General features: G+C 48.2%; 1 protein-coding gene across 2 annotated transcripts in view; it reads right to left on the bottom strand.

The window, feature by feature from the left end:
• Positions 1-22,525, bottom strand: part of WDHD1 (WD repeat and HMG-box DNA binding protein 1) — a 43,634-nt gene that overhangs the window by 4,213 nt on the left and 16,896 nt on the right. For both annotated transcript variants that reach the window (XM_044436928.1, XM_044436927.1), the window contains exons 10-23: positions 19,288-19,429; positions 18,928-19,129; positions 18,571-18,743; positions 13,592-13,776; positions 12,894-13,135; positions 11,505-11,642; positions 9,476-9,632; positions 8,771-8,885; positions 7,551-7,682; positions 6,172-6,413; positions 4,620-4,735; positions 4,179-4,220; positions 2,503-2,546; positions 2,241-2,402 (exon numbers count right to left, since the gene is read on the bottom strand). In XM_044436928.1, the coding sequence (XP_044292863.1) occupies positions 2,241-2,402; positions 2,503-2,546; positions 4,179-4,220; positions 4,620-4,735; positions 6,172-6,413; positions 7,551-7,682; positions 8,771-8,885; positions 9,476-9,632; positions 11,505-11,642; positions 12,894-13,135; positions 13,592-13,776; positions 18,571-18,743; positions 18,928-19,129; positions 19,288-19,429 (2,092 nt within the window). The remainder of the gene's footprint in view (positions 1-2,240; positions 2,403-2,502; positions 2,547-4,178; positions 4,221-4,619; positions 4,736-6,171; positions 6,414-7,550; positions 7,683-8,770; positions 8,886-9,475; positions 9,633-11,504; positions 11,643-12,893; positions 13,136-13,591; positions 13,777-18,570; positions 18,744-18,927; positions 19,130-19,287; positions 19,430-22,525) is intronic.

Genomic DNA, 22,525 nt, shown 5'->3' with positions numbered 1-22,525 from the left:
TAAGCTTTGCCTCAGTCGCTGAAGCACTTTACCAGTTGACATTACCAGTATCTGTGGCTCTGATGTTTAGCTCCCTTCTGAAAACTCATCTCTTTCCACTGGCTTTCCCCTGAGATGTGGCCAGTTATGTTTTGGCAGCTCCCAGCAGATGGTGTAATTTTACTGCTGATCTCTTTTTGTGTTGTTTTAATTATCATATTTATTGTTTTTATGCCATGGTATTTTAGGTCTACTGCTTTGAAACTTTTGTGGAAAGTAGCATATATATTCAAATAAAATAAAGATTATTAAGATAATAAAAATGCCATTGCACTATATTTATTTGATTTGGTTCAGTGGATCACAACAAATTGTGGCAAGTTCTTAAAGAGATGGGAGTACCAGACCATCTTATTTGTCTCTTGAGAAACCTATATGCGGGTCAAGAAGCAACCCTGAGAACTGGACACAGAACCACTGATTGGTTCAAAATTGAGAAAGGAGTTCGGCAAGGCTGTATACTGTCTCCCTGCCTATTTAACTTATATGCAGAGCACATCATGAGAAAGGCGGAGCTAGATGAATCACCAGTTGGAATTAAGATTGCTGGGAGAAATATCAACAACCTCAGATATGCAGATGATACCACTCTCATGGCAGAAAGTGAACTAAAGAGCCTCTTGATGCAGGTGAAGGAGGAGAGCGCAAAAGTTGGCTTGAAACTCAGCATTAAGAAAACTAAGATCCTGGCATCTGGTCCTATCACTTCCTGGCAAATAGATGGGGAAGAAATGGAGGTAGTGACAGATTTTATTTTCCTGGGCTCCAAGATCACTACAGATGGGGATGCAGCCAAGAAATTAAAAGACACTTGCTCCTGGGGAGGAAAGCTAAGGCAAATCTAGACAGCATACTAAAAAGCAGAGACATCACCCTGCCAACAAAAGTGTGTATAGTCAAGGCGATGGTTTTCCCAGTTGCAATGTATGGCTGTGAAAGTTGGACCATAAGGAAGACTGAGAGCGAAAGGATTGAGGCCTTTGAATTGTGGTGCTGGAGGAGACTCCTGCGAGTCCCTTGGACCGCAAGGCGATCAAACCGGTCAGTCCTAGAGGAGATCAACCCTGACTGCTCTTTAGAAGTCCAGATCTTGAAGATGAAACTCAAACACTTTGGCCACCTAATGAGAAGGAAGGACTCCCTGGAGAAGAGGCTAATGCTGGGAACGATTGACAGCAAAAGGAGAAGGGGACGGCAGAGGATGAGGTGGCTAGATGGAGTCACTGAAGCAGTTGGCATGAGCTTAAGTGGACTCCAGGGGATGGTGGAGGACAGGAAGGCCTGGAGGAATGTTGTTCGTGGGGTTGCGATGGGTTGGACGTGACTTCACGACTAACAACAACAACAACCAACCAGGCCAAAGCAATAAGCCAAAAGGTCTGTGTCGCTTCTGTTTAGCATCTAGGGCCGTGATGGCGAACTTTTTAGAGACCGAGTGCCCAAACTGCAACCCAAAATCCACTTATTTATCACAAAGTGCCAACACTGCAATAAAACCTGAAAACCGAGGTTTTAGTTAGAAAAAACAACTCATAGCCAGTCCAAGTAAATATATAGATATATATCCTTGGCAGCACACTGACCAGCCCTGCGAGAGCTCGGACGAGTCACGGCTAATGAGTCGTGGCTTGTGACATCATCACCTGGCGCCACTACTCCCTTCCTAGTATGCGCATGGCCCCTGTGTGGGCTGTTATCCAATGCTCGGCTGCTGGGGCGACTTGGCCCGTGTGCCAACAGAGAGGGCTCTGCATGCCCGCTGCGGCACGCATGCCATAGGTTCACCACCACTGATCTGGGGTAATGACAGCATCGTACAACCCAGCCTTGAAAATAATTACTGGTCTAAACAATAATGAATCACTACCCTGCATTTCCAAACACAAGCCACTGATTGTGGTACATCAGACAGCGTGAAGAAAGAGCTGCGTTCGGAAGAAGCACCACCGTGCCTCCAAGACTTCCCTGCCTGGTCACTCAAGAGAAAAGCTTAAATCATGATTGGTGAGTAACAATTTACAAGTCAACAGTCACGGCTGTTTTGTGTTCCTTCGGCTGCCTCTCTCTTCTTTGCCTCCCTCCCACAAATCCATCTCTGTGCTGGGCTCTATGAGCGTCGCTCAGGCCACAACTGATCTGGGCGGCTTCTCCTTTATTTGCTGACTCTGCTCGGACACAAACACCAAGTTCCTCTTCCTCACCTGCTTTGACTTGGGCTTGGGAGTCAACGGCTTGATGACGGGGCACTTCTCCTTGCTTGGAGCAGCTCGGCCATTGGGCACAGATGTCTTCTTGAACAGTTTCGTCATGCTGTCCAAAATATTAGGTGAAGGAACCAGCGGGTCCTTTTGGCTATTGGATACCTACGGAAGAAAAAGGTCTGGAAAAAAGCCTGCAGGATTTCCAAGGTATTTAGTGTATTTTACTTAAATTTGAGGTGAATTAAAATAATCGAACTCTTACCTTGAAAGGATTGACACGCCCTTGGTTGCTGGGGACATTTACAGCTTCGGTTAGCAAAAACAGAGAAGGGTAGTGGGGGAAAAGAGCACCAGTGAAAATCATGACAGAACATTTTGTGGGGCTTTTGAAAAGACGCACTGAAAGATGCATGACAACAGAAACCGGTGAGTACGGCTGTGTAATTCCCATGCCCTTCCAACCCGAAGCCACTGGCAAAACCTGACACCAGACCTGCTGATTTATCATCCCGACAATCCCAACTCTGAAAACATCTTCAGAGAAAATTTAACAGTCTGGTCCTTTCAGCCCATGTTATGTCTTCACCAGTCTCTAAAGGCCAAGAAAGCTTTGGAGTGGCACGGATGTGTAGTAAATGCTGTTAAATAAGCCGCCGAGCACTTCCCACAGGAGTGAACCCAAGGTGTTTGTTGCTTGTGGATGTGTGCGGTGGGGTCTGGGATGTCAGCATGTTGCTGTCTTGCATCGCTCTGTTGAGGCAGCTCGAGTCGGGTGCCACAGAAGCCCGGTCCTAGTTGCCAAAGCTCCCTGGGCAGTTCACAGCAATGGAATCCATGACCTCAAATACACTGCAGCACTCAGTGCTTGTGCATTAATGCCAATACTAGTAGTCCCTGGGTTGTGAACAAATTGCCCTAAAGCCTATTAATTTTTAAACGTTACTGCAGAAAATATTACCATAGAGAGAGAGAGGAATTGGAAGGGGAGAGAGGAAAGTCCTCCAAAGCATCACCACGGAGGAAGAGGAAGAGGAAGGGCAGAGTCTTCCTGCTCCGCCCATCCAAAGAGGGAAATCTCTCCGGCATTTCCTTGCTGTGAAGAGGAGCCACTGGTGCATTTGGCTGGTGGGGGGAGGGTTACAGATGTTTGTGGTTTTCCCACTTTCACAGGGGCCCTGCACCCCAACCCCTGTGAACGTGGAGGGCTGACTGAGATGTGAGCCAACTTACGTACAGCATTCAACTTAAAGATGAATATCTGTTTTCTCAGGAATGGAACTCATTCATAACCTGGGGATGGCTTGTACTCAACGGTTTGTGGGTTTCAGTGCTGAGTGATTGCAAGATGGGAGCGCTGGTCTGATGGATGTAGACAGGGTACCGCCACCTGCTGACTATTCTGTAACCCACAGGTGACTCATGCAAAGCCTGTCGTGGTGCAGCTTGAATCACACACCTGGACAAGGCCACCAGATCAGTGCGACACCTTGGATTTGGGATACTGAATTGAGTTAGCAGCCCTTACAGCATCCATGTCCCGACCAGGCGTCCCAAGTGGGTAGCGCCTGCTGGATATTTAAACAGGTCCACGAGGCTTCAGGTAAAAGAAAACAATTCAGAGCAGATGGGGGCAACTCTGTGGCGTACCATCCATGGAATCTGGGTTGTCGCTTGAACTTTGAGCGGCTGCCCAAGGGAGGGCTGCCCTCATTTCTGAACCCAGTCATTTCCAGAGCATGGAATTTGGAAGGCGGCAGCAGCAGAAGTGTACTGTAACCACAGGCGTGTTTCCAATTTAGTGAATGCCTGAAGGCTCTTTGTGCAACACATGCAAGTTGTTTAGCAAAAGGGAGGAAATACTTGTAGGTTGTTGACACGAGATGCTTTGACAAACAGACCCAACAAGTACGTATTTTTCCTAAACTCAGTTCGACTCACCAGATTTGGGAGTAGCCACATCTCTGCTGAGCACAGGAGATCCTTCAGAAGGGTAAAACCAATAGTGAGTATCTCAGTGCAAACATTAAAAGGACAGGAACATTTTGGCTACCCTCCAGCTTAACTATGAATAAGGGGCATATTTATGTTATGCGCACCACATTGATACAGAGGGAACACCAGCTAAATAGAAGAGATGGACAAAGAAACTTGAAATGCACTACAAAAACTGGGCTTGTTGCTTAAGGAATAGAGGGAGCAGCCAACTCCACACCCAGTTAGGAAACCAACTGCCCCTCCACCCCCATTCTTGCTTTACTTGTCAGTCACCCCCCAACTCCTCCTTCGTGGACGCTGCTTCCCAATGGGCATCCTTTGGGGTTTAAGAAATATACACCACTGCAGCCTTCTGCCCTACATATTGCTGGGCATCAGACTTACTGGGTTTGGACACCTCTGGCTTGTCGTCTTCCTCATCCTCAAAGGTCTCCATGCTTTGCTGGCGCTGGAGGTTCCTGACCCGAGCCTGGCTCCATTCCGTGGGGGTGCTGCTGTAACTGGAGCAGAGAGAGACACTCAGCAAGTAGCTTTCACCCCTTTGCTAGCGGAGGGAGAGGAAAGGAAGGGAAGGAGGTAGGAGCCACGCATTCCATATAGAAAAGTCAAGGGCATTAATAGACAGTGGCCCAAGATTTTGGGGCCACTGAGCACATTTGAAATTTTGAAGGTGCGCCATGAGGGGACCCACAAAATGGTTGCCCTGTGGGCGGGGGCAGCGGTGGCTGGCAATTCGTAATATTGCTGTCATCATGGAATCGGCACTAACTTGCCAGAAGGCAAACTGGTAAAACCAAAAGAAAAATTGCACAAGTAGGTATGTAGCAGGTAGAAATGGAATGTGAGCGCCAAAGGACAGTCCGCTCTTTCGAGCAGAAGGAAATATGGCGCACGAAGGGCGGTGCCCCAGTTTGCAGTACGCCCCACCTCCAAGTTAAGCCGTTTTGATTTTAAAAAACTTAAGAAATAGTATTACAGGGAGCCTGACAGTCACCAGGAGAGGCATATGTGGGCTCACCTGTGCCCATGGCGTGACACGGGCAACCTGAGGAATGGGCAAAACCACAGGTTAAAGTCTCGACCCTAATCATACTGATTTCGGCACTGAATTCCACAGCGCCAATTTTTATTCTCCTTAAAATATTTCTAGCTAGCCTGTTGATCAAACGCCTCAAAGGCAGCAACTGACACATACAAAAGCAGCGTGGCATATATTCTGTAAAAACATGCCAAATGTTAGTACAAAACATTCTAGTGATACTGCTGAGCAGCAACACTGATCACAGCATCAAAACGAAAAGAGGCGGCCAAGCAGAAATCCCAAAGCCCTCCATAACTAGTGGGCTTTAGCCTGCGATCGAGTAGTCTGCAAGCAAAGTACTGTGAACTCCCCTATGACAGAGTTCCACAGTTTTGGTGCCACCACAGAGGATGCCCTGTCCTGCATCACTAGCCACACATAATGCAGGACTTCAAGAAGATCTGAAGACATGGGGAGCTTTGAGGAAACCCAGACTGACTGAAAGCGCAATGTCTGAATGGTTTTTATAAACGAAGCACCTGAGGTTTGCTGCCAGCCCGTCCATATTTGGGGTGCACCACTGCAATTACATCAAGAGAAATCCTGCTTCCTCTCTAATGTATTCAGTTCTTTTGCCTTCAGGAAAGTAAACCTAGCAATCCAAACACACTGTACACAGCACTCTGAAGCCTGGACAGTACCCTGAGGGCTGTGGATCACTGCAGAGTGTATCACGGCCGTCGTTCAGCCATTACGGTAATCAAAATTTCTGGGAAGTCTCAGTGTATCTTTGACTTACAGGCACCCACCGCTGCTGCCTCTGGGGAGATACAAGCCTACATACATTTGCTCCAAGAGGTCCAATGCAGCTACTTTGCTCGTGCAGTGCTGTGTCACACTGGCATTCTCTTTTACCCAGCATTCCGATGGGTCCTGAGGTCCGCCTCCTGCGCCGGCTGCTCCTCTTCCTCTGGCATGCTCTTCTCTTCAGCAGCAGCCAACTCTGCTGCTTTCTCTGCAGCCAGTTCACTGAGCCGCTGGGCGAGCATCAGCCTCCGAGAGCGAGAGGCGTACTTGATGGCCAGGCTGGTGGCATTCTGCGTCATGAGCTCAGCAAGCTCCATGCAACGAAATTCCCTTTCTAGGGTGCAGGAAAGCTAGTTTTTTTTAAAGGAAATAAGTGGGAAGAGTCTCTTTCAAAACTTCAGGAACTACAAAAAGATCCACCACCTCTTCCTCCTCACTGGAAAGGTTCTGTGCCCACCCTTCAAGCCCACGTCCTTTCATTCACCCCGCGTCAGATGCAAGCTCCCGGATGGCGGCATGGTGAGCCCTGCCCAGCCAGCCTTCCTCGGTGTCAAGTGCAACCGCCGGCCGTACTTGGTGCGAGGGGCAGGGCCGCTGGTGGTCACACAGGGCTCCGCTCCGGGGGAGCCCTTCACAAGCAGCCATCCTCAGCTGGTGCAGGAGAGAGATGCTGCTTGGGCAGTGTATGGGACTCGATTCCTGGCGAGCACACCATGAACACAGAGCTGCTCCAAAACAGACCCGACTGAGGAGTCAGGTCCAGGGAATCCAACGGATCCCCATCCCCAAGCAAATTCCTCCCACATCCCTAATTGCAATGCCTTTAAAAAGATTACTTTAAAAAGCACCAGCACATGAATAACATTCATGCCACCAACTAGCCTGGACTTAAAGACCGAGCTGTGAACAATGAAACTGCAGGGTGCGTGGTCTCTCTTCTGAGGCCCAGAGGTCTGCACTGCTGGGGCTCTTGCCCAGGTGTTCTCTCCAAGCTCCGCCACTTCAGAATAGTAGCATCTTGCTCACAGAATTTCTCCAGGCTCACCCACCTTCCCCACTCCTTCCTGGATACTTCTCACCACGTGGGACTCTACCTGGCTGTCAACCTGCTGGCTCCCGGCTCCCGTGGCAGCTTGGGAATGGACAAGCCACCTGGGACCAGAGAGAGGGCGAGGCACTGGCCAGCAGCCCCCCATGTGCATCTGCAGGACTTCTGTGTTGATCAGAGGGGCAGGCGATTTATCATCCGGGGAATCTACTATGCTTAGTACAGGCTGGCAAGCTGGACCTTGCCACAGTGAATATTTAAACCCAAATGGCCCTTTTTCCATTTCACAGAGTAAGAGAGCCTCACCACCAAGCATCCAGACTGAACAGCTGCATAGAATAGCCCCAGAAAGAGCTTTTGATGTTTTAAATGAAAGCAACACCAGTACAAAATGCTCAGAGCTTCAGTTATTTTGTATTTAAAAGCACTGCCCACTCACTGCAAACATTTTCATCAGGAGATTTTGCTGTTCTTGGGTTGCCTGCCCTTTGGCACTTTCATCATGTTCATATCCATTTTGAGTTAAGTAGTCCAGGTAGTTGTGAAACAAGACAGAACGCCAGAATTGCTCCTAGGGGGCAGGGAGACAAAACAACATTTTAAAAAACCCGTTGCAATTTAATTCAGGTTGTTTGTATGTCACAATTCTGCAAGCACAGAGAATTTGCCAAAATGTGGTATTGGACAAAAGGAAAATAAATACCAGCTCTGATGTTTCAAAACATCGTTGAAAACATGACGAAAAAACATGAAAAGGTTATAAACAAGAAAATGAATAGAAAACCACATGAATTACATTTTCAACTTCAGATGAATTATGGGTCCACAAGTAAAGCAAATTTAAAATCATAATAATGTGGAACTAGAAATCTTGCCAAAGAGAAATATGGCTCGTTTTCCAACACAACTGCCCTTGGCTACTAAAATTTTTTATTTATTCCTAACCCCCTACCCTTTGCTTCTGAGGTTTCACCAAGTGCTGCCCACATACTTCTTCAGAGCCAAAGGGAGGGACTGGCCCGTTAAGACTTTAACCTAATATAAGCTGAGATTCTTGGGAAAATTGTTTTTGATATTTGTTATTTTTGGAGAGCCTGGTTCTACTGAACATAAGTGCTGTGGGAATTTAACACCGTGAAAGCTGTCTAAAAATGACTGCTTTTGTTCCAGCAAGTGATATAGAGAAATATATACATGTGCATCCCTTCCATAGAGGGTAGAGAGAGGTATATAAGCTAAGGGCATTGTTTCTATATATATGCTTGACGCGTGCAATTGATAAAAAATACTACAAACGGCCCTGACCTCCAGCCCCATAGAGAACGGGTTCTACAATGTCTTCTTTCATGGCAGCGACCATTCGCGTCCAAGGTAGTTTATAATGTTTTTCTTCATGAAAATGCCAGATAAAAACTACTCAAAAAACTCGTCTCATCTATTTCTCTGCAATACAGACAAAGCAAAACGCATTCCAAGTGGATGCAAGGAGTGAAATCAAACTGCAGCCCTTACACCTTTTTCACAGGAGGTTTCTAGGGACCAAATGGTAAGTTCTGATCACAGTTAAATTGCGAGAGCAGCTTTAATCACCTGGACACATGTCCAGGGAGTACCAATAAAAATGGTCAACAAACAGGCTGGATGTTGACTTTTACTTACCTCCATCTGGCCCTTGTCTGTCGCAGTCTGACAAAAAGGAAGCTTGAACGACAGGACAGCTACTGCCGGGCGAGGAAGCGTAGGGGGGAAGCGGGCTCCTTTACAAGGAATGCATCTGCATGGAAAAAAGACAGACTCATGAGGTAGACTGCAGCAAGGAACAGTCTACACATCCAGGAACACAAAATGGTAAGGTTTCTCTAGAATTTTGCTAATTCAGACTGCAGGTCAGGGAATAATAGTTTTTTTTTATAAAAGTATCTTTGCTCTCTGTGTGTATAATAACAGAGCAATCCTGAACCACACCCCATGACATGATATTTTTGAATATTCAGAGACCATTCTACTTAATATTCACATGTGATGCCGCAGAAGATGCAGTCCACAAAAAGAGTTAACATACAAAACCTGCTCTGTTGTCACTATGGTTCTAACAGGATGGATACAGGGCTAACGTAAGAAGTTATACATAAAGGACGGCATATAAATGTTTTAAATAAATAAGTAACATGCAGCTCGGATGTTGGCAGTATTGTAATCATTCAGCAGTTTTGTGTGACCAGGAGAGGGCAAGGAAGGTCGTTCAGGTAGCAGGAGTCGCATCACTGGATTCGACGTATCTTCATACCGGTCAGGCAGCATGCTCCGTTTGGCTCCTGCTGCTCACACGGACGAGAGAATCACCCACACAAACTATTCTCCTACCTGAGCTGCTGAGGGTTTTCATGAATGCCGACAACCCAGTAGTGATCCGACTTCCCTTTACAGTGCTCCCTCATGTCGCAAATCGGAGTCCAGGTATTAGCCAGCCCTCTGTTCAGCATGCGCACGACTCCCTCTGAATCCGCGTAACAAGGGGTACCTGTTCGTCAGAGTACACACAAGACTCGCTGTTTCTGGTAATTTGCTTGCTCTGAAGAGCTTGCATTCACCCCAGAGCCAAAACGATGATAAGGGCAAACACTCCTGTACTTGCAGATTTTAAAAGCACCAAACATTTTGAAGGGAATGAATTCACTTGCCGCTAACTTTGGGAGCGATGCCACCTCCTGGCGGCCTGGAGTAGCTCAACTGCTTAAATTCCTCTGGAATGTAAAGCCAACCGCCTGACATGCCTTTAGCCATCACCTCCTTTTCTAGATTGCCTTGCAATCTTGAAGAATGAGCTGCCCAGAAAGTTTCAGGCACTGGGCAGTACAAAAATTAAAGAAAGTATACTTATAGCCATGGGATCTACCTGCCTGTGCTGGTTGTCGCAGCGTCACTTCGGCCAGCAAGGCATGCAGTGCGATGCTCTTGGGACGAGCTGCGCATCCCGCTCCCCTCCCAGAGGCGAGACCGCAAGCATCTGCATAAGCCCCGCAAAGCCTTTGTGTTTGTCCTGGCTGCTGGGGGTGGGGAGCGTGAACTGGGGTGCTCACATGCATTTTCGACCACAGCAAATTAGCCTCTTTTAAAAGCATGCTAACACACTCTTTTTAAGGTGTGGCCCATCTGAAAGCTCCAATGAATGGAATAAATTTTTTAAAGATGCACAGACCTGTGAATCTACACAAAAATTTTGGCTCTGCTGCGGAACCTCCGAACTTCAAATCATGTTCAGTGTTTCTCCTTCTGCTACATAAAAGAGCTCCCACAATATCCCAAGTAGCATGGTTGTGACATCTAGGCATGTGTGAAGGCTCCAGTCAGCTTCCCCGGGCCCTACACCAAGCACCTGCCAGGAAAGCAGCCCCCCCCCCACCTGCACAGGCCGCATCTCCCTTCCACACCAGCTGCAGCTAGCCTTTTGGACTGCTGCTGCTGCTGCTGCTGCTGCTGCTGCTGCTGCTGCTGCTGATGCGGAAGAAGGCTGCCAGTTGCACAGTGGGGGCTTGGCAAGCATTTGCAGACTTCCTCTTGACTTGGCTCTCTTGGGAAGACCAGGCCAAGCACAAAAGGAAGTCCATGAATGTCTGGAGGGGTGGATTCAGACAGGCCCCATCCCATCCTTAGAAACACAGGGAAAAAGCAAGTCAGAAGGGGCCTCCCAGGCCATCTGGTCTGACCCCCAGCTCCAGCCGGCTCCCCATGTAATCCCCAACATCTGGGTGTCCCATCTTTCCTTGAACACCTTCCCTGATGGGGCCTCCACCACCTCTGTCAGTGACAAGGTATCAGGCTTGAAAAATAGGCTGGTTGGAGACTAGAAAGTGAGAATGAGGAGCCCTCCCTCCACTGCCAGAGCACCGATTGCATTCTAGAGCCCTGCGAAGTTTTGGATTGCACCCCACAAATGTATTCATCCGACTGGGAAACCCCGATGCTGCAGCGCAACACACTCCCGGCCACTGCCCTTCTCTGCTGCCTCCACCGACCTGCTGATTTTTCCCACCGTGCAGGGTGGAGGCAACCGTGCTCCCCCCGGATCGGGAACGTCTGTCGAGTTACCTTGTTAACCAGGCCTTACAGAGAGCGGCTCAGATTCCAACTTTCCCTCTGCAAACAAAGCAGCCTTCCCAGCGCTTTTCCTCTTCCCTCTGCAAACTGCTGCCCATCTTTCCCCATGACATCTGTGCCCTGCGGCCTGGGCTCCTATGGGGATGCAGTGCTGGGATTGCAAGGAAAGGGTGGGGGTGGCAAACTGCCCCCCCCCTTCATGTGACTGAGTAATAAGTCAGGCTACACCAACATATTTGTCACCTGAAATCAAACGAACATACCTCTGGACAGGAAGTCTAATGAACCCTCTTACCTTCTGCTGAAAATCCAACCCATGTCAGATAGGATTTTCTGGAAAGAGGAAGTGAGTCACCACATAAGATCTGCCTTTTCTTTCTTCCCAACTCTATCAGCTGCACTCCAAGGCACTGGTCTCCCTCAAAGCCCACACCTAAAGAAAGAGGAAAATGCAGGAACTAGTAATTCTAATAGCTGGACGGAGAGACTGCTGGTGGTGGGCAGGGAGAGCGGAAAGCCTCGCTGGGACCACGAGTCTTTCTTTGCATACCTGAAGGGCCCTGCTGGACTTTGATTTCCTGGTTAATTGAAGCATTCTCAACATATATGAATATTCTAACTTCCGACTTAGGAAATACTTCAGAAAATAAAGTTATATCCATGATGTGGAGTCTGAAGTATAGTTTCTCCAACCAGGGCTTGGTGCTAGTTGTAATAATAAAAACACTTCTACAATTAATGTAGCCATTAATTATGAGGTTTAGAAAATAGTTTAGCTGCCTGTCAGAATCCTTAATTTTGGGAACTACTGTGGTTCGATTGTCAAGCTTTTTACAAACATAAATAAAAGCATACGGAAGAGGGGAATATGCATGGAGCCACCGTACAGTGCCAGAGCAGATCCTTGACATGTATTTTTGTAAAGAAAGAACATACAAAACGTAAATCAAAGACAAGCCATGCTGTAGGACTCCAAGCACCTTTGCCAATGACTGAGCAGCAGGACTGGGAAAGAACTCTTCAGCCCCCGCCTGTGACACTTTAAAGACCGGCTGCCAGCCAGAGTAGACAGCACTGGGCTGGATGTACGGGCGGTTTTGCTCTTTTGAAGACGGCTTCATAGACTGAGATTTTCTGGATGGTGGGGAGAGCTTGTAGAGCTAATACCAGAACTCAGTGGGGTCAATCCCTTGAAGCTGCTGGGAGATTCAGGGGAGGTAACAGGGCGTCAGACAATGCATAGTTCAACTATGGAATTTGGTTCCACAAGATTTAACGATGGCCACCCACAAGGGGGACGGGACAAATTCATGGAGGAGGAAGGCTAGCAGACCTGACGGCTCCAGGCTATCTCCAGCACCAGCAGCTGGGTGGGATGGGTGGGAAGATGCTCTTGCGCTCTTCCAATTGGAGGGGGTTGGACCCGATGCCCTCCTTGCCCCTTCCAATTCTACTGTTCTATGATTCCTGCCCTGCTTGTGGGATCCCACCACTGTGTGGAGAGAAGGCTGGACTAGATGGTCTGATTCGGCAGAACTCAGGTTCTCTGAAGTCTGCTGCCGCCAGGAAAGCTGTTGGGCTCTCTGGGGTGACCTATTTCAGTTGTGCAGGCAATTAAGCATGCTACATTACCACGGCTCACCGTGGCACCCCTTCGACAAATGAGGCGGAAGAGAAAACGCACCTTTGTGGAAAACCACCAGCAGCTGCTCTCCGTGCCCTGCCATGGACACCACAGGGCCAGGGATGCTGAACACCTCCTTCTGAAACCCCCCAGTGGTGAACACGCGGAGCAGGAGGGTGCTCGTGGCGCAGGCGGCCCAGCCCTGGCCCAGGCAAACGGCGTCGACCTCCTCATCCAGCCGCATGTCGACCGTCCATTCTTTGTTGGAGTCCCAGGAGTTAAAATGGATGCAGTGCAACTTACTAAAAATGAAAGGGGGAAAACGTTGCAGACCGGCCCACGGACACGGAGGGATGCCCACGCGGCAGGTCTTCGCTTGCAGCGTCTGGGCACCCTGCCTGATGGCGCCAGCTTGCTAGAGCTCATATTACACCGCAACGCTTGCTGGTAGCATGCTTCGATTAGATGTTATGTTGGTTCCCCTGAAGAATGCACAGACTTTCAAAACATGCTAAGAAATGCTACCACCAGTTTATTAATAAGCCTTCCTGCGTTTATTAGCTTCAACTTTTTTCATGCTTCTGCTATCCCCTGCGGTTTTGCTAGAAACAGCAATCGTGGCTTGAGAGGTTTTTTAAACACTCGGAGATAAACTAATCCCATCCTGGCCACTCCCCCATTTTCGTGTATACTCCCCCCGCATGCCCAACCCAGTTTTTATAAACTGTGCTCCACAGAAAGGCATCAGGGAGGGTTACCTTGCTAGCTCCTCGCTGCTCTTGCAGGCTAGTAAGACAGCTTCACTGGAAAGAGCCGCCATTGTGTGATTCAAAGAGTTGGGCAAGTGCATCGCGTGGTGTACAGAAGTGTCGTGGAATTCAACATCAATGGCGTTGTCTTGCTCGTCGTTATAGCAGCGAATAATGCCAACAGAGTTCCATGCCTGCAAAGCAGAACGAATGTGAAGACTCGCTGAAGAAAGGCAGTGGATGAATCACACCTGATACCCCCTCAGAGCTAATTTATGAACGTCCTTTTATCTCGGCGGAGGCCCACATGGATGCGCATCTCTACTAAAGGAAATGGACACAGCTGGTGTTAAGGGATACACCCATTCATACACTTCCATGCTGCAGATGGAGTTGGTGGGGCTGAGCATCCTTGCATTAAACTCCCTCTTTAAAGAGGTCCCAACTGCCTCTTAATGAGATGGACGCATTGATTGCTTTGGTTTAGGCCTAAAGAAAAAGCCTGAGAATGCACGAAGGAGGGAGAGGAGGTGACAATACCATATGCCCAACTCAGTAGGAACCAGCCAAAATTGCACTGAGTTTAGGCTGCAGACTCGTCCAAATGTGAGTTGTTTGTCCAAAAGGGCTGTAGGAAATTAGAACAGGTGAGGACCTAAAAGCAAGGGCAATACAGAGCAAGGCACCTCCACTTACTTCCTATCCACAGAGAAGCAATATCTTTATAATGCCTTGCCTAGATTATTGTGATGCAAATAAACCCGTACGCAGGTGATACGATATGCCATGACATGGGACTTCAAAGCAAAACAAGCATCGATAGCTCACCCAATTCAGAATGTAAATTGTGAAGTTTTTTTGCGTGTTACACCAGCTTCTGCTACAAATAAGGCACCTCTGAAACCATTTAATATGCTGAGCCAGAGCCAATCAGGAACAGGCCAAACCACGGTACGGAGACGAAGATTATCAGTCAGTGCCTACATTTAGCACCCAACTGAGCTACATTAATAAACTTCGTGGCTTGTTTGATCTCATCCTTTACACTGATCCAGGATTTAAGCTGATCAATAAACACTGCTTCCTTGCTTTGGCAGCTCTATCCAACCGCTAGCACAGTTTCACTAGGGTTGCTCCACCAGCAAGTCTCTCCCTCATTGGACCATGTGTTTGCTTTTGCTGAGTATCAGCCGCATTCCTAAAAACTCAATTTTTTAAGTAGCACCTGTAATTGCATATTCCCCCTTACCTTCTACACAGGTAGGGTGTTCCTATGTCTGGCAGTTGTCCAGGTTGGGAGTTGGAGGCGCTGCTCTGTGGTGGTTCCACTCCTACCTGACTGACCAATTCCAGAAGGTGGTGCTGGGGGATTATGGCTCTGTGCCGTGGCAGCTTTGCCATGGAGTTCTGCAGAGTTCCATTTTATCCCCCATGCGTTTAACATCTACAGGAAATCGCTGGGAGAGGTCGCCCAAGGTTTTGGGCTGCAGAATCATCAGTACGCTCACTCACTAGTCCAAGTGAGGCAGTATTGATCCTTAAATCGGTGTCTGATCGGAGTACTGGGCTGGATGAGGGCTAATAAATTGAGGCTTAATCCAGACAAGACGGAAGTCCTGTTGGTAGGTGGTTCGGCCTTCCAGGTGAGTGATTTTTGCCCTGTTCTGGATGGGGTTGCACTGCCCCTAAAGGACAGGGTATGCAGCCTGGGAGTGCTCCTCAACCCTGACCTATCCCTGGAGGACCTGGTGTTGCCAGTGGCAAGCGGTGGTTTCCTTCAGTTTTGGTTCATACATCAGCTGCATCCTTACCTGGATGAGCAGTGCCTGGCAACGGTGACCCACGCTCTGGCAATTTCCTGTTTGGACTATTGCAATGCGCCCTACGTGGGGCGACCCTTGAAGACAGTCCAGATACTTCAACTGGTCCAGAATAGAGCTGCCGGGTTATTAACGGGGACCAGCAGATGCTCCCATATCACGCCAGTCCTATACCATCTACACTGGCTGCCAACTGAAGTCCAGGCCCAATTTAAGGTGCTGGTGATGACCTATAAGACCCTAAACGGCTTGGGTCCTGGATACCTGAAGGAGCGCCTTCTCCCCTATGTGCTTGTCTGCCCCTTGAGATCTGAGGCAGAAGTTCTTCTCCTCTTTGAAGGAAATTAAGAGAGCCTTTTTTGGGAGACTCTGGTATTAGATGGCATGTAAAAACTTTAAATAAATAAATATTATATAGCTGAGATTTCACAATGCCATTTTAGTATTAACAACACAGTACAACTGTCAACATACTTGATGTCATGGCAGTCAAGGGTTTGTTGGCTTCCCATACAAATCTATCAATCACAAATAGAATTTGCTGAACAGTCAGTTCTTTGGTAACCCCAGACTCCGAACAGTGGAACTGGCAACCTATAACCCGAGCCTCTGCCAATTTTACTGCCTTTTGTTTTGAATCTTCTGCATAATTAATTATAGACAGTCCAATAGTTTTCTGAGTCATGTTATTTACCACCTGCCTTTTCATCAGTGCAGGTGCTGAGAATTATTAATACAATTCAGTAATATGTCCCTTCTCAAAGGTTTCCTGTGCCACCTTGTTTCAAATAACAATTACAGATCTTTAATTTTACATCCAAAAAGGAAAGACAACCACCTGTGTTTGGCTGCCCCCATCTTAATCCACTCCATTCATTGCTTCTAACTCTTTATTCATTTCTGTCACTGCACATATTATGATAACATCTATATATCGTCCATAGGGGAGGATGTCACAATCAATACAGCATCTTTCAGTTGTATATGCAACAGCCAATAACAGTACCGATCAATTTCCTATTACTGAGCTATGTTTCTATGAAGCATATTTACCATTAAAATGAAAAATTATCCTGCAAACACGCAACACTCAATCCATTCAAGTCCTCAGCCAGGAAGCTATAACAATGAATCAAGCTACAGTTTTCTTTTAACAGGTCTGCCAAACTTTCTCTTGCTCGTCCATTATGGTGCATGGTGCTTCAGGAACAAAGCTCTCCATAGCTACTCTCTCCATAAACTGATCTAACTCATCTAACAGTTCCTGAGGTTTTGCAAATCAGCAGGGATACCATTTAACGGAGGGGCTAACATCGTTGTGATCAGCCAACCAGTTCAGTCTGCTGGCCTCCACACCTAACGAGAGGGTGGCACTCCCCCAAGGGACAGGGTGCATAGCTTGGGAATGCACCTTGACCCAGAGCTATCCCTGGAATTCCAGGTGACACTTTCCATCAGCTCCACCTGATCCATCAACCTCCTCAGAGAGGAGGTTGCACTCCTCAGAGCGTTCTGCCTGGCGCCGTTATTATTTGATTTTGGGCGCCAGGCTAAGACCTTTGTATTTAAACAATATTTTAACAACGCTTATTAATAATTATAGGTTTTAATTGTGCAGCCAGGGTGTTTCTGGGTTTTTAATTGTATTTGTATTATGTTTGTTTATTTATGTGAGCCGTCCCGAGGCTATAAGCGATGGGACGGCATACAAAAATTCTAAATAAATAAATGAACAAACCCGGATGAGCAGAGTCTAGCAACAGTAATCTATGCTCTGGCGATCTCCCAATTGGACTCTTGCCATATGCTCTACATGGGGCTGCCTTTCAGGATGCTCTGGATACTTCAGCTGGTACAGAACAGAGATGCAAGACTGCTCACCAGGACTGACCAACGTGATCCTCAGTCCTGTATCACCTCCACTGGGTACCAACTGAACTCTGGGCCCAATTTAAGGTATTAACTTTGACATATAAAGCCCTAACGTGTTTAGGTTATTTGAAGGACCATCTCCCTCCATATACACCTGCCTGAACTTTTAAGATCTTCCACTGAGGTCCTTCTTTGGGAAGTCCTCCTTGAAGGAGGCTGGAAAAGTGGCTACCTGGAGGAGGGCCTTTTCTTAAGTAACGCCCCACTCTGGAATTTGCTCCCCAGAGATGTGAGCCTGGCACTGATGCTTTATTTATTCTGGCACCAGGGCAAAACCCTTTTATTTTCCCAGCATTTTAAATACTGATGGGTTTTAAATTGGAATGTTATATTTTATACTGTATCTTTTTAAGCTGTCCTGAGACGTTCTGTAGGGGATGGGATAGCAAAGCTTTTAATAAATAAATAAATAAAACTATAGTTTAATGTACTGTTACTGATTTTTGAGCCCTCTTGAGACCAGTGTCAGGTAAAGATGGGGTAAAATGCTAGAAAGACAGACAGACAGACTTCTATACATGTCTTTGCATCTATGGTGTTTCATCGTGCACGCCACAGTCTTCAGTATTTTCGCAAGAAGCAGACAACCAGAAAACAAGCAATAGTTAAACAATTGCTGTATGTTATTAACCCTCCAGCTTTCACAGGTGCTTTTCTAAATTGTTGCTTCTTCCCACTCACTCAGAATTAGTCACCAAAGGAAGAGCGTGTGTAATGCAGTCAGAGAAATATAACAAAGAAATAATCTTTATCCAATTCTTGACTCACTGTGGCAAAATGTTCTTTGTCGCTCCCAGATCTTTTTAAACTATCCTCTCCCAGGAGGACTTTTAATTGCCTCAGTGCCGTTCTTTTATCTCTCGACAAGTGCCGTTCCTGAGCACTGAGCAGTTTTTTCATTTCACCAGCTGCCACCTTCCTGGGATAGTCAAAATCAAAGGCAAATGGGAGTACCATAGTTTGAGCTTCCTGAAAAAGGCAGCACTTGGCTGCTTGTTTCCGAGAATGGTCTTCCCCAGTGGGTACGGCCTCGCCTCATTTCAGCTGATTAGCCAGACAACTCAGTCCGGCTTGCAGCTCCATTCTAGCATGCTCATCTGCTTTTGATATAACAAAAGTGAACAGAGGGACACTTGGAACAAGGTGTCTTTGAAGACTATTGGAAAACTCCAGTCAGTAGCAGTCTCACATTTTAAGCAAATTCAGACAATAAAGCCATGTGAACCTGAAATGTACCATGAATCGGTGAGTGAGATGTACAGGGGTGGAGCCAGCCTGGAATGGCTTTTGCCGAGGAGTTGGCACCGGCCCATCATAGAAGGGTCTCTGGGTTGACTGAACTGGAACAAGGCTTTGGTGCTCATCCTCTTCTTCGTCAAGGTCAGGGTTAACTTTCAGCAACCCAGTCTCTGTGAAAGACACAAAGATACAGCGGCATATAAAGGCAAGTCTTTTTACAGCGGTGTATAAAGGCAAGTCTTGGGAGTCTCTAAAGACTCTGGTGGCACCACCACAAGGTCATGCACCTACGCTTGCCCAGTCGGCCTTTCCCTCACCACCTCCACCGCGCATCCCATTTTGAGAAATCCTAACCTCGAGAGTTCTCGTCATCCTCTATGATCGCTCCCCGGTTCCTGGGACGTCCGGATGCCAACATAAGGTCATCATCTTCCTCTTCGTCGTTTGGTACTGCCTTTGCACCCCAGTCATCGCCAGCCATATCTCCATTCAGAAAGTCCTCGTCGCCGTCCTCATCAAAAAGGTCATTGTAGCTTTTGGTAGCAGAAGCGAGTGCCTGATGCCGTGATTTAATGGATAACAGTCTCAAACGCACGTCAAGGAAAAAGCTTTATCCCCTGCAAAACTCCAGATATATGACTGGATAAACAGGATCACCCACAGTTGAAAAGAAATTGAACAGGAAAAGCTCGAGATAATTCCCGTTTGCATTACCTTCTGGTCTGATTTCTTTCCATCCCCAGCACAGATGTTCTCAAGAAGGCCCAGGTTGCCTTCCATGTCTGTATAAGCGATCTGACCTCCTCTGGGGTGCCACGCCAAGCTGCAGATGGTGTAGCCCTTTTCATGCTTCACCCTGAGCAAAAAGGAAGCAAATTCCTCACATTCAAAAGCACCGTCAAGGAAGACTTCACTACAGGAATGGAAAAGGTCTTTGGTCTGAAGAACTGAGGCTAGCTAAGAAATGGGGTGTAATGGGAGCAGTGCTGAATTTGGAGAAACTTGGGACAGTTTTCTTCCTGGCTTAGAGATCACTATGGCAGAACTTAAGAAACCCTTCAACTGACCTGAATACAATGCAGTGGGGATTTTCCACCTGTGAAAAGCAGGTTGCCCACCTGTAGCTGTTGTTCTTCGAGTGGTCGCCTCTGCATTCACACATATGGGTTCTGTGCACATGCTGAGAGCTCATTCGGGAAGATTCCAAAGCTCAATTATTGTTCAGTGGGAGCCCAGCCCCTCGCCACCCGCAGCATGAGGGGAGGGGCTCCCACCAGGAGCTCAGTTTGAAACTGAGACCACGGTCAAGCATGATCCTGGTCAGGCTAAGGAGTGTGCATATTCCTCACGTATCAAGCAACTCAGTGGAGACGACAGGTGGGTATGTGTGGATGCAGGCGACCCCTTGAAGAACAGTTACAGGTAGACAACCTGCCTTTCTTCATCCTGGTCTCTGTGCACCACACACACGGCTGACTGGCAAGCTTACCTCTTGGAGAAAGGTGGCGTGCTCACCAGAGGAGACAGGGTGGCTCACCTGAGGGGAGGGTGCAGTCCACTTTAGCCGAGCTATCCAGCCGATGGAGGCAAACAAAGGTCAATGGCTTCGACCAAGTCACTGCTTGACACAGACGATCAAGAGACACTCCGACATACAAAGCTGCAGAGGTCACCACTGCGGGCCCGAGAGGAAGCACAGCAAACTGAAAAGGTTCATCTCCAACTTGAAAGCGGACAAAACACCAGCATGGCTCCTTAATAGCAATATGCAAGTGCATGTCTTTGAAGTCTACCAAGGGGAACCTTTGCGTAATAGTGGAAAGATGGATTGAAGTGAGACCATCCTAAAACCTTTGGGTCTTGTATACTTGTTGACCCCCCCCAAGACTGAGGATGGGCTGGAGGCTGCCGTCTTCCTTTGGGAGCAAAAGGGATCTGGAGTAGAAGCCAGGAGTTCCAGGGTGAGCCCGCTTTATGCCTCCCTTTTGCAAGAGGGAGGAGATTTCTTGAAGGAGGGGCCCGGAAAGAGCGGTCCTTTTAGAGGGAGGTTTTCAAACTCAGTACAGTATCCGTTGCGTATGATGGAAAAAACCCACGAATCCAAGGTGATGGCAGCACAAACCTAAGGACCACGTGGAGGGCCTGAGTGGAGGAGACGCCCATGTCCTCCGAGGTGCTAGGCAGACTGAGGAGCAACTTCTGCCCATCGGTCTGGGGAAGTCGGTTCCAATGTTGAGGTATAAGGCTCGGGCCTGACGCAGTCAGTTCAGCAAACGCCGTGCAGCAGTGATGCGATGACTCAGTATGAGACGGCTGAGTAGGGGATGCAGGAAAGTACTGGGTCGCCGTCTCTCCATCGTCCCTGCCTGACTGCGGAAGCAGTGTCGATATAATTGGGCCCGCTTCGGTAGAGAGCCAGTCAGACCCTGGGGGCTCCAGCGAGGCAAGCCTTGTCTAGGGTGGAGGGAAGCCCAGCGCTCTTCATAATGAGAGGCTTTGAACCCGTGTCTCCGTGGCGGAGTCAGCTGGCGGGGCTTGCGGTCCCTATCAGCAACTGGGGAGCAAAACCCATGTCTGCGTCTTTCAAATTCAGCCACAATATATACGCTCAGAACTGAGGATAGAGGCAAGGTAGGTTTCTGAGCAGAGACCATGCCAGACTGCTGTATTACAGGAGAGGGGGGCTCTTGAATCTCTCCTTCTAAAAAGGGGGTACTTGGAGCTGGTTGCAGCAGCTGAGGGGAAGGCTCCTGTGCTGGTCCTGGTGCCAGAAGGGAGCACTGGATCAACTCCCGTGCAGGCGCCAGGTCTTCGATACACTGGAGGCCTGGAGGAGGTCCTTAAGGTCCCTCTTTGAACTTAGGAGGAATGGGCAAGATCCCATGTTGGGCCTTTTTTGAAGACTTTCTGAACTTGTCTATTTTGGAGCATATCTCTGGAGGAGCAGAGGAGGGCTCAGGCAGTACGGCTCCCCAGGTGGGCAGGCGAGGAGACGTGCCCGTGTGGAGGGCGCAGCGCCACAGTTCCGCTTTAGGACGGTCTGCCCAGTGTTTCCTCGCCTCCTTCAAAAACACCCGACAGTGGAAGAAGAGGTCAGCATGGGTCTCTCCGGCAGCGAGTGCCTGCCCTAGCTGGCCGCTTGCTGCCACAGCCCACACGGCTGAGGAATGGCGCTTTGAGCACCATTTTCCCGAACAGGATAAAAAGCGGGGTGGCTAAAGCGCCAATCGAGAGGCAAGAAAAACAGCCAGAAAGTAGTATATTTGTCTTTTTGTGTGTGTGTGTGTAGGTGAGACAGAGAAAAAACACCAAGAGAAAAAATCTGAAGGCAGAGGCAGTCTAGAAGGTTGAAGAGGAACCATGATTTGTATCAGTAAGCAGCAGAGGAAGAACGTGAGACGCACGCGACGGCAGCCGAAGAAGAGCTGGACTCTTGGTGGAAGTCCCTCCGCCAATGCCGGGCATGGCTGGGGGCTCGGCTCCTGCTGAACCATGAATCTTCCCAAAGAAGCTCCAAGCATGTGCGCAGACTCCGTATGTGAGATGCACAGAGACTGTGACGAAGAAGCATATTTACTATCCTGCACTGATCGACTCTTTTCAGTATGACCTTCCCTTCTGCTAAGAGACACGTTAACATTTTTACGAACATTAACATTCACGAAGGACTGCTGCAACACATTTGGTTGGCGCACACGCATGTGCTGACCCATCGCCAGTCCACACACAAACACGGCTTGGATCACGTGCACTTTGCAGAGCTGACAACTCATATCATCATAGCGGACAAAAAGGGGGTATCTAGCGTTATCCTCACAAGGATGCTCTGTGGTTAGGGTGAGAGATAGTGACCAGGCTCACGTGAGCACAGAGCAGAATATGTCTGCTGTTAGGTTTTTCAGGGTGTCTGCCCACTACGCACAGGCCACACTGCCCAGATACGCAAGACACG

The sequence above is a fragment of the Varanus komodoensis genome, unplaced genomic scaffold, assembly GCF_004798865.1.
Source record: "Varanus komodoensis strain SLA01 unplaced genomic scaffold, ASM479886v1 scaffold3, whole genome shotgun sequence".
NCBI lineage: Eukaryota > Metazoa > Chordata > Lepidosauria > Squamata > Varanidae > Varanus > Varanus komodoensis.
The sequence above is the reverse complement of the archived record's forward strand: the minus strand, read 5'-3'. Positions and strand labels throughout refer to the sequence as shown.